General features: G+C 43.0%; 1 protein-coding gene across 1 annotated transcript in view; it reads right to left on the reverse strand.

Annotated features, from left to right (window-relative positions):
* Positions 1 to 465: 465 nt before the first annotated feature.
* Positions 466 to 12,916, reverse strand: part of ADAMTS12 (ADAM metallopeptidase with thrombospondin type 1 motif 12) — a 388,903-nt gene continuing 376,452 nt past the window's right edge. Inside the window, exon 23 of the mRNA XM_060295700.1 lies at positions 466 to 2,384. Within this exon, the coding sequence (XP_060151683.1) occupies positions 2,206 to 2,384 (179 nt within the window). The 3' untranslated portion in view covers positions 466 to 2,205. The remainder of the gene's footprint in view (positions 2,385 to 12,916) is intronic.

Here is a 12,916-nt window from a genome sequence, read left to right on the forward strand (position 1 = left end):
GGCCTAGTTTAGTTTGCTGAGGTCAGTAGGAATCGGAGTTTGTTCCTGAGTTTTGTAAGACTGGTCATATCCAGGTCTCTGATGACATGCATTATCCTAGGGTAGCAGAGTACCAGGTTAAGTTAAATCCATCCAACTTACTAAATTAATCTCCCTGAAAGCCTACACTATACTTCAGGGACAGTTTTTGAGAACGGCCTCATTAGAAAAATCAGGTTCTTTTCTACTCACATCACTGACAATGTAAGCATCTTCTTGCTAAAACTTATTTCACCAGAGACTGTCACTGGCCAGCAATGTTTAGATTTAAAGACAGAATACAAGAACATAATTATATAGAAATAAATTCTCTGGTTTTGGTAAACATTTCTACTCACCTCCTGTTTCTGCTCTATCTCAAATTTCATCCCAACCCCAGTGTTTTATTTCCCACAGGCATTTATCATAATAATACACAGTAATGGCTTGAAAAAAAAAGCGCATAATATAAAAAATTTAAGCTTCTGGTATCCAAGCAATAGAACTGGCGTTGGCCAGCAACACCATTACAAATTTAACAGAAGATGCATGTGGACTTGCCCACTTGTACATCTATCTATATGTTTATATGTGTTCTGCCACCAACTAGATATTAGCACCATTTTTCAATAGCACCATTCTGCTGAACGGATAGATAATTCAAGGGAGAGATGGGATACTGTGCTCCATGGTGAATGTTAACGGGACCTGTGCGTGAGACTGAAGACACGCTGCCCATTACGTGAAGCCCACTCTCCTGCCTTCCCCTCTGTCAAGAGCTGATTCTGAGGGCTTCTTCCCCTGGGGGCTCCACAACCCTCATTTTCCACGTTCAGTTCATATAAATACCTCCCCTTACAAACCAGGAAATTCACCTTGAATCTGAGACCACAGCTTACTTTGACTCCTGACGGGTGATGGAAACATCCAGAATAAGCATTCTAACTTTCATTTCACTTTTTTGGACTACCTGACTCACCTGTCCTCCACCCCCACCCCAGGAAACAGATCCTCAAAAGTAACTATTGGGTGTGCTAGAGAATAGATCGGATTTACCTCACTTTTGAAAATTTTTTTTTTTCTCGAGACTAGAAGTTTATACTAAGTTTTTCTATACTTAATACAATTTACCTGGTTCTCGGAAATATTTTAATCTAGAGCTCCATTTTCCAACCTGAGGGTGGGTGGGGGCAGGTTGCAGCTGTGGACCTGGCCGTAGCAGTTGGGGTGTGTAAACCCCTAGTGGTGAAAAGACGTTCACCCTGAACTGAAGACTCAGGCAGGGAATCTGCTAGAGAAGGGAAAGCCACACAGGAAGACTCATTTGCTCTTCTGCAAAGGAATGGGTATTTGCCAGGGAAGTGGGAAGAACAAAAAGCCCATATTCTTCTCTTCCTTATACTAGCAAGAAATTGATTTCTGTTAATTTGCTTTTTAAGAATTTTCATAGAAATTATCCTTAAGTCAGAAATGTCTTCTGTATAACTAACCTAAATCCCTTAGGTTCACTAAAGCCTACAGTTCCTGCCCATGTCCTCTTCTTCTAGTGTCTCCAGGAAGGAATGGGAGTCCAAACAGCCCAGATGAAGAGTCCATAGGGATTAGGGACAAGCTGAGGATGAAGCCAGCACTTTCTCTTCCTGTCCCAGTTGAACACGGGGTGAAGAAAGCGGTCCCCTGCCTGGATGAATTACAAGAATGTTCCTGAAAGCTCTCCCATGACATTTTAAGCAGCAGCTGCCCCAAGTAGGGAGACAAAAAAGGATGATTTCACCAAGGTAAATTAACAAGGTTATTTGTTCCCTGGATAAGCGTGGCTCTGTTTCCTGATACTCTTGAGGTAGTCTGGGAAAAAATCTGGTCTCTCTGTTTTTATCTTTAAGGGAGGAACGAAAGACATCATTTCACAGACTTGCCCACCTTGGCACCTTTCCCACGAGCTGATCTCACGAAAGGACCGATTCTCCTGGATACCTCACCTGCCTATCAGGGAGCGGTGAGTATTACAGTCCCATGTCTCCTATGAGGGGCGTTTTGTGGCTAAAAACAGTGGGCTTTGTTTAGTTATGAGCCAAAGTTGAACCTGAAATACACAGTAAAACCGCAGTGAAGTGGTCCCTGGGCCTAGAACACGTCACGGTCAGCAGGCTGCTGCAGTCTGTGGTGGAGGGTGGCTTTCTTCTGGACTTAGGGTGCTCTGGGGTTTTTGAGTGGCTGTCGCTTTCTTGGCCTTTGGGTGTGGGCGATGTGTGTCTTGGAACACGAGAGGCAGCACTGAGCCCTCACGGTGGGCACAGAACATTTCTTCATGGCTTTTAGTGTCTGGCAGAAACTGGCTGATAACTTGTCTTTGGTGCAAAGTAAATCTGTGGGAGGAGAAAAAAAATAGGAAAAAAACCAAAGATTATCCTTTTGTAAGTGAATAAGTGCGACTTCTATTAATGGAAGACTTTATGTGTCTACTGAGAAAGGCTCCATAACAATTCATAATGGTTGACATCCACTGACATTCACTCCTGTGTAGCAATGTTATACATTCCCACCCTTGCCATGGCCACCCGGTGGTGAATACTTCCCCACACCTGGACTTTGGGTTCAGCCCTCTGACTTGCTTTGGACAATGGGATGTTAGTGGACGTGATCCCTGCAGGGCCTTGGAATGTGAGGGAGGATGAAGCTGCCCCGATGAGCTTCTGCCATCACCGTTAGAAGACTCTGGCTCATGCAGCCACTGGACCAAGGAGGATGAGACACATGGAGCAGACCTAGACCCAACCTACAGCTTGCAGCCGAGGCCAACCACGGCCAAGCTAGATCAGCTGAAAATTCACCCTTGTAGTTTTAAAGCACTGAGTTTCGAGGTGCCTTGTTATGCAGGATTGTTATGCAATAGTTGAATGCAATATTTTACTTGCATCGCTTCATTGAATCTTCACAGCGGTAACGAATCAGGTAAATACAACTGTTCTTTCCGTTTTACAAAAGGAGACGTAAAGCCTACAGAAGTTAAGCACTTGCACAATGTTATCCAGCTGATGAGGGGCACAGTCAGATCTGAACATGGGCAGTTTTGACTCTAGCTCATGCTTTTATCAGTCATATCATCCGGAGCACCAAGCAGTCACCCCGCCAGCCAACCAGCCAATGCTTCCTGAGCAAAGGATATAGATATATAAAATGTGGTCACTGCCCTCCAGAAAGGTACCGTGTAGACGAAGGCATAAGACATGCACAAATAATTCCCAGGGTAAGGATACAATTAGTTACTTGGGTGCTAATCCTTGTTCTACCCTAACTCTGGGCAAGTAAGTTCCTGAATTATTTTGGCCCTCCTTTCCTCATATATGAAACAGGGAATTGGACTAGATTTCTCAGGGACCACCCTTGCATATTCTATGGGTGGTACTCAGACTGCACTGGCCCACGTACTCCTGGTCTGGAAGGAATTCACTAAGGCCCCAATAACACATTTTTCTTTTATAAAGTGAAATTGTTTCAAACTTTGCTTCAGTGCCTCTCAGAGCTCTGGTTGATCTTCTTTCTCCATTACAGAAAAGATTTGCTTTCTCCATTACAGAAAAGATTTGAACAGTCCTAAAGAAAAGCTTTTCCCCAAACAGGCTGCTGTCCTTTGTAAATAGAACTGTCAGTAAAAGTAGAAATTGAGGTAGTATTCTCTTTACCCAAATCTGTGACAGTATTTTTGCCTCTCTATGCATTTTTCACCTTCAGGTCATGAAGGCAAAAAAATGCTTTTTATCTTCTCAGAACTCATTTCATTGACTGTGCCTGGTTTTTTCATGAAGAAATGTCTTCTGTTAGCTGTCAGAATTCCATTTGGTTTGCAAGTGTTAAGTGCACTTGGGAGTAGGTAACATATAATGCTCCTAGAACCCCAAACCTCTTCATTGCTGATTATTTTCTTCTTCAGGCCTCTTCCTAAACAGTTCATAAAAATCAGTGCCCTCTAATCCCCCAGGAAACTTCTATACACGATCTGACATTTCAGAAAGAGTTCATATTTCTGCCAAGTGTTCCTACTGTGGAATAGAAATCTGAGCTCTTCATCTCCCACGTGCCCACCAGAGCAGGTGTTCTCCATGGGGCTTGGGCTGTGCATCGTGTAGGCTGCTGTTCAGAACAAGGCAGGGCTTCCTCCCTAGGCTTCTGGCATTGAGGCAGGGCCCAGCATGGAAGCCTAGGCATCATAGGGCTGCTCTGATTTCTTAGCCAGCCTCTCCTAAATTCCTTATGGATGGTAGACGGAGAAGGTGCATCTGGGGTAGCCCTTTGCCCCACATTCTCCCTGCCATGAGTATGTGAGTGCTCTGGGGCTACTACAAGAAAAGAAGACAGAGGAAGTATGAAAGCTTAGCTTCCATTCCTTCTCTCCACAAAGCTTCTTTTGGCCACATTGGACCACATGGATCCCTTCTGTCCCAATCTCCAAACTTGTATTATTATTGTTAACGTTTGCTCAAACATGGCACTATGTTCTATCATGAACAGTTCTGTAAATGGCGTTGAGCCTTTTCTGCTAAAGGCTGAAGTGTGACCTCTCTCTAGGGTGTCTACCATTCTAAAAAGGCCTCTTAGAGGACCCCAAAGTCTTTAACTTTGTTCTGGGTTGAATTGGATCCTCCAAAGTTGAAGTGTTCCCCCAAAGTTGAAGTCATAACCATTGGTACCTGTGAATGTGATGTTATTTGGAAATATTTCCTTGCAGATGTAATTATGATGTAAATTAAGATGACTTAATCAACATGACTGTGTCCTTATAGAGAGAGAAGAGATAGACAGACACATGCAGTAAAGAGAAAGCCATGTGACGACACAGACACACAGAGGAAGGTGGCCATGTGATGATGGGGGCAGAGATTGGAGTTATGCAGCTACAAGCCAAGGAAAGCCGGTGACTACCAGAAGCTAAGAGACAGAGAGCATGGCCCTACCAAGAACTGTGGTTTTTGAACTTCTTGCCTCCAGAACGGTGAGACTAAATTTCTGTTGTTTTAATGACACAGATAGCAATTTCTTAAGCACTTACCACACACTAGGCAATGTGCCTGGCTTATACTATCTCATTTGATCTTCATATAAATTTACTTATACCTATTGTTCTCCCTTTAATACTGAAGTTCCACAGAGGCTTAATAACTGGCCCAGTGTCTCATAGCTGGAACACAGATGGTGGTGCTGGAATCTGAATGCTGCCTCGGTGCCTCTAAAGCACTGGCACCAAGAAAATGAATCTCTTGTGCTGCTTATGGGGAAGGAGGGGCCCACATGGACAGGTCTTCCCTGACCAGAGCAGCTTCATTTGTTCAACCAAGGGCCCCCACTTGTCAGGTCAACGTCTACCTGACTGAAAGAGGCTCAACCAAGCCTGGTGTCCTTGCCTGATCTTGGCAACCACTGGATCATGAGCCCAGCTTTTCAACGGTCCTCAGAGCCCTGGGCACATGTGAGTCCTGGAATCCTCCTGTTTAAAAGTGGGAAACTGGAAGGAAGAGTGGAGGATACCAGTGACCTATATTGGGAGCCTCTGTTCCAGCTCTGTTTAGCAGCTCATTTAGACAATGGCTGGGAGCCCAACATCACGGCAGGCAGGGCTTAATTGCACCAGTTCTCGTTATTATTGTGAAACAATGAAGGCTGCTGTGTTCATCAGCCAACGGGATCCCAGCTGAAGCACACAATGCTTATAATTGGGGGCAACTTAGAGAGGACATCCCAATTTGCCTATGCCTGTTTAATAGAAATCATACTTGGAAATGTAAAGGGACAGTCATAAGCTTGTTCCCCTGCTGTCTTGAAGGGATGATATTTTGCCCACAAAAGTTGGAAAATAATTTCAATGTTGTTGGCAAATACAGTGTCTGTAAGACTTTGGGTTTTGTGAGTCCAGGGAATGTGTCAGACTCATTTCTGTGTCCTCAGTTTTTAGTACTTGCCTGAGACATATCTTGTGATCAGTAATATTTGCTGAATAAATGAAAGTTCTGTTCATCTGGAAGAATATCTTTCAGTAGGAAGATGCTAAGCTCACCTCCGCCCACAGGCACACCAAAATTACAACTATTTACAGAGCAACTATTGATGCGAAAGATTGGAAGACTGGCAGAAAAGCTCTTCTACGACTAAAAATATAAAGAAGGAACCACAACAAGACAGGTAGGAGGGATGGAGATGTGGTATAGTCAGGACCCATACCCCTGGGTGGGTGAACCACAAATGGGAGAATAATTACAGAGGTTCTCCATGAGCGAGGGGCTTGAGCTCCACATCAGGCTCCCAAGCCCAGTGGTCCTGCACTGAGAAGATGAGCCCCCAGAACATTTAGCGTAAAGGTCAGTAGGGCTTAATCAGGAGAGCCAGGGGCTATGGGGAATAGAGACTCCACTCCTAAAGGGCACACACAAAATCTCACAGGACCCAGTGCAGAAGCAGTAATTTGAAAGGAGCCTGGGTCAGACCCACCTGCTGATCTTGGAGAGCCTCCTGCAGAGACAAGAGGCAACTAGAGCTCACCCTCGGGACACAGACACTGGTGACAGCTGTTGTGGGAAGCTCGTTCTACCACGGGGACACTGGTGCTGGCAAGCACCATTTTGGAATCCTCCCTCCAACACTAGGACCAGGCTCCACCCACCAGTCTGTCAGCACCAGTACTGCGATGCCTCAGGCTGAGCAACTAGCTAGGTGGAGACACAGCCCCACTCACCAGCAGCCCTGCTGCCTTAAAACCCCCTGAGCTGCTTTGGGACCTGGCCCTGTCCACCAGAGGGCCCAGCCCTGCTTGTGCTGAGACTAGCCGACTAGCCTCAGGACTCCCGGGCCCTGGAGCCAGAGACCCTGGCTCCACCCACCAGTGGGCAGACACCAGCTCCAGGACCCTCAGGGCCCTGCAGCCAGAAGTCTAAAGACCAAGTTTTACCCACCAGTGGGTAGACACAAGCCCCAGGACTACTGCAGCTTGCCATGTCAGTACCCCCTGGGCTTGACCATCAGCAGGCTAACATCTGCTCTGAGACACCTTGAGTCCCTCAGCTAGCAGTCCCAGGATCTGGCCCCACCTACCAGTGGGGTGACACCAGCTCTGAGACACCTTGTATCTCTCACCAGCAGGCCAGCACCAGCTTTGGGACACCCTGGAACTCACAGCCAGCCATGTCAGGAACCGGCTCTGCAGTCACCCACTCCAGAACCCAGCTCTGCCTACAAGCCAGCCAGGACTACCCAGGGGAATCCCGGGACTCTGCAGCCAGCTATCTCATGCCCTGCCCCACCAGCTAGCAGTCTCCACACAAGGCAGAGCCTCACACCAACCTAATAGGAAGCCAGCCACACCTACCAGACTACCCACAGTAGTCAGCTCATCACAAAAAGAAGGACCCATGCAGCCCAGGTAGGGGGCACCCCTATAGCATATAGCTCTGGTGATCAGAGGGGAGTATGCTGCTGGGACACACAGGATGTCTCCTACAAAAGGCCACTTCTCCAGGGTGAGAAAACATAATCAACCTACCAAATACATCGAAATAAAACCAGCAAATTAGGGAAAATGAGGCAACAGAGGAATATATCTCAAATGAAAGAATAAGATAAAACCCCAGAAGAACTAACTGAACTGAAGATAGGCAACCTATCCAATAAAGAGTGCAAGGTAATGATTGTAAAGATACTCAAAGAACTTGGGAGAAAAATGGGTGAATACAGTAAGAAGATTAACAAAGAGAAAGAAACAGAGCTAAAGAACAGAAAAACTGAAATAAAAAATACACTAAAAGGACTAAATAGTAGATTAGATGATACAGAGGAATGGATCAGTGAACTGGAAAGCAGAGTAGTGGAAGCAATTGAAGTTGAACAGAAAAAAAGAATTTAAAAAATGAGGACAATTCAGAAACCTCTGTGATATAACATCAAATGTACTAACATTCACATTATACAGCTCCCAGATGGAGAACAGAGCGAGAAATGGGAAGAGGACATATTTGATGATATAATAGCTAAAAACTGCCCTAACCTGGGATAGGAAATAGACAACCAGGACCAGGAAGCACAGAACCCAAAACAGGAACCCGAAGATGATCATACCAAGACACAATGTAATTAAAATGGCAAAAATTAAAGATAAAGGGAGAAAATTAAAATCAGCAAGGGATGCTGGAGAGAGTGTGGAGAAAAAAGGGAACCCTCCTATATTGTTGGTGGGAATGTAAACTGGTACAGCCACTATGGAGAACAGTATGGAGGTTCCTTAAAAAACTAAATATAGAACTACCATATGACCCAGCAATCCCACTACTGGGCATCTATCTGGAGAAAAGATAGATGCACCACAATGTTCACTGCAGCACTATTTACAATAGCCAGGACATAGAAGCAACCTAAATGTCCATCAACAGACGAATGGATAAAGAAGATGTGGTACATATATACAGAGGAATATTACCCAGCCATAAAAAAGAAAAAAATAATGCCATTTGCAGCAACATGAATGGACCCAGAGATTGTCATACTGAGTCAACAAAGATCACATGATATCACTCATATGTGGAATCTAAAAAAGGCTACAAATGAACTTATCTACAAAACAGTAATAGAGTTTGGGACTTCCCTGGTGGTCCAGTGGTAAAGAATACACCTTACAATGCACGGGACACGGGTTTGATCCCTGGTCAGGGAACTAAGATCCCACATGCCATGGGGCAACTAAGCCCATGCGCCACAACTACTCAGCTTGCGTGCCTCAACTAGAGAGCCTGTGTGCCACAAACTATAGAGCCCACATGCCCTGGAGCCTGCGTGCCACAACTAGAGAGAGAAAACCTGCACACCGCAACTAGATAGAAGCCTGTGCAGCACAACAAAAATCCCGCATGCCTCAATGAAGATCCCGTGGGCTGCAACTAAGATCTGATGCAGCCAAAAATAAAATAAAGAATAAAGAAATCTTAAAAAAAAAACAGAAATAGAGTTACACATGTAGAAAATAAACTTATGGTTACTGGGGGTATGTCAGGGGGAGGAATAAATACTGGGGGGTATGTCGGGGGGAGGGATAAATAGGAAGATTGGGATTGACACATACACACTACTACATGTAAAATAGATAACTAATAAGGACCTACTGTATAGCACAGGGGACTCTACTCAATACTCTGTAATGGCCTATATGGGAAAAGAATCTAAGAAAGAATGGATATATGTATATGTATAACAGATTCAGTTTGCTGTACACCTGAAACTAATACAATATACCCCAATAAAAATAAAAATAAAAATATCAGCAAGGGAAAAGCAACGAGTAGAAAAAAACTCCCATATGATCAGTTGACTCTTCAGCAGAAACTCTGCAGGCCAGAAGGGCATGATATATTTCAAGTGATGAAAGGGGAAAGAATACTCTACCTGGCAAAGCTTTCATTTAGATTTGATAGAGAGATCAAAAGCTTTACAGACAAGCAAAAGCTAAAAAATTCAGCACCACCAGCCAGCTTTACAAGAAATACTAAAAGGAACTTCTCTAAGTGAAAAAGAAAATGGCACAGTTAGAAACATGAAAATTATAAAAGGAAAATTTAAGTGGTAAAGACAAATATGCAATAAAGGTAATAAATCAACCATGTATAAAGCTAGTAGAAAGATTAAAAGGCAAAAGTAGTAAAATCATCTATATCCACATAAGTAGTTAAGGGATATACAAAACAAAAACATAAAATACGTCAAAAACAGTAAACATGGGAGAGGGGAGTAAAAATGCAGGGTTGTTAAAATGCATTTGAACTTAGAGATCAGCAACTTAAAATAATTATATATATATGGCTATATATAAACCTCATGGTAACCACAAACCAAAAATCTATCATAGATACACAAAAAAGAGAAAGAAATCCAAATATAACACTAAAGATAGTCAACAAATCAAAAGAAGTGAAGAAAAGAAATGAACAAAAAAGAACTACAAAAACAATTAAAAATGGCAATAAGTACATATGTATCAATAATTACTTTAAATATAAATGAACTAAATGCTCCAATTAAAAGACATAGAGTGGCTGAAGGGATACAAATACAAAACCTGTATGCCTATAAGAGACTCACTTCAGATCTAAAGACACAGATTGAAAGTGAGGGGATGGAAAGAGGTATTCCATGAAAATAGAAGTGAAAAGAAAGCCATGGTAGCAATACAGGTATCAGACAAAATAGACCTTAAAACAAAGATTGTAACAAGAGACAAAGAACATTATACAATGATCAAGAAATCAAGAAGATATAACAAGAGTAAATATATATTCACCCAACATAGGGAGCACCTAAATACATAAAGCAAATATTAACAGACATTAAAGGGAGAAATTGACAGTAACTCAGTAATAGTAGGGGAATTTCACACCATGCATACATCAGCGGGCAGATCATCCAGAAAGAAAATCAATAAGGAAACACTGGCCTTAAATGGTACATTAAACAAGCTCCCAGAGGAAGCTGATGCTACTGGTTCACGGACCACATTAACACAGATTGGAACAGGGTCCAAGGACGAGATGGTGGAGTAGAAGAACCTGAGCTCACCTCCTCTTAAGAAAACACCAAAATCACAACTAACTGTGAACCATCAACAAAGAAGACTGAAACCTACCAAAAAAGATATTCTACTTCCAAAACAAAGAAGAAGCCACCCACAAGGAGTTGGTAGAAGGGGTGCATCTGTGATACAATCAAATCTCAAACCTGCTGGGTGGGTGACCCACAAACTGGAAAATAATTATATCACAGAGGTTCTCCCATAGGAGTGAGGGTTCTGAGCCCCATGTCAGGCTTCCCAGTTTAGGGGTTTGGAATTGGGAGGAGGAGCCCCCAGGGCATTTGGCTTTGAAGCCCAGCAGGGCTTGATCGCAGGAACTTCACAGGACTGGGGGAAACAAACTCCACTCTTGGATGGTGCGCAGAAAGTCTTATGTGCACCAGGACCGAGGGGAAAAAGCAGTGACTTCATAGGCACCTGGGCCAGACCTACATTCTGGGATTAGAGGGTCTCCTGGTGAGGTGGGGGGTGGCTGTGGTTCACTGTGGGGACAAGGACACTGGTGGCAAAGGTACTGGGGAGTACTCCTTGGTGTGAGTTGTCCTGTAGGCCCCCATTTTGATGCCAAGACCTGGCCCTACCCATTTAGAGAAGAGTTGACACCTATCCTTCTAAAATTATTTTTAAAAATTTTAGAGGGGCTTCCCTGGTGGCGCAGTGGTTGAGAGTCTGCCTTCTGATGCAGGGGACACGGGTTCGTGCCCCGGTCTGGGAGGATCCCACATGCCGCGAGGCGGCTGGGCCCGTGAGCCATGGCCACTGAGCCTGTGTGTCCGGAGCCTGTGCTCCACAATGGGAGAGGCCACAGCAGTGAGAGGCCCACATACAGCAAAAAAAAAAAAAAAAAAAAAAAAAAAAAAAAAAAAATTTTAGAGGAAGGAACACTCCCAAACTCATTCTATGAGGTCACTATCACCGTGATACCAAAACCAGACAGATAGCCACCCCCCCCACCAAAAAAAGAAAGAAAATTACAGGCCAATACCACCAATAAACAAAGATGCAAAAATCATCAATAAAATACTAGCAAACTGAATCCAACAATATATTAAAAGGATCATACACCATGATCAAGTGGGATTTATCCCAGGGATGCAAGGATTTTTCAATATCCACAAATCAATCAGTGTGATATACCACATTAACAAAGTGAAAAATAAAAACCATGATTATCGCAATAGATACAGAAAAAGCTTTTGACAAAATTCAAAACCAATTTATGATTTAAAAAACTCTCTGGAAAGTGGGCATAGAGGGAACATACCTCAACATAATAAAGGCCATATATGACAAACCCACAGCTAACAACATATTCAATGGTGAAAAACTTAAGTCATTTCCTCTAAGATCAGGAATGAGACAAGTATGTCCACTCTCACCACTTTTATTCAACATGGTTTTGAAAGTCCTAGCCACGGCAATCAGAGAAGAAAAATAAATAAAAGGAATTCAAATTGGCAAAGAAGAAGTAAAACTGTCACTGCCTGCAGATGACATAATACTATACATAGAAAATCCTAAAGATGTTACCAGAACATTACTAGAGCTCATCAATGGATTCAGTAAAGTTGCAGGATACAAAATTAACCCTCAGAATGGGAGAAAATATTTGCAAATGAAGCAACTGACAAAGGATTAATCTCCAAAATTTACAAGCAGCTCATGCAGCTCAATAATAAAAAAACAAACAACCCAATCCAAAAATGGGCAGAAGACCTAAATAGACATTTCTTCAAAGAAGGTATACAGACTGCCAACAAACACATGAAAGAATGCTCAACATCATTAATCATTAGAGAAATTCAAATCAAAACTACAATGAGATATCATCTCACAACAGTCAGAATGGCCATCATCAAAAAATCTAGAAACAATAAATGCTGGAGAGGGTGTGGAGAAAAGGGAACCCTCTTGCACTGCTGGTGGGAATGTGAATTGATACAGCCACTATGGAGAACGGTATAGTGGTTCCTTAAAAAACTACAAATAGAACTACCATATAACCCAGCAATCCCACTACTGGGCATATACCCTGAGAAAACCATAACTCAAAAAGAGTCATGTACCAAAATGTTCATTGCAGCTCTATTTACAATAGCAAGGAGATGGAAACAACCTAAGTGTCCATCATCAGATGAATGGATAAAGAAGATGTGGCACATATATACAATGGAATATTAGTCATAAAAAGAAATGAAATTGAGCTATTTGTAATGAGGTGGATAGACCTAGAATCTGTTATCCAGAGTGAAGTAAGTCAGAAAGAGAAAGACATATACCGTATGCTAACGCATATATATG

This window comes from Globicephala melas, chromosome 3, assembly GCF_963455315.2.
Source record: "Globicephala melas chromosome 3, mGloMel1.2, whole genome shotgun sequence".
Lineage (NCBI taxonomy): Eukaryota > Metazoa > Chordata > Mammalia > Artiodactyla > Delphinidae > Globicephala > Globicephala melas.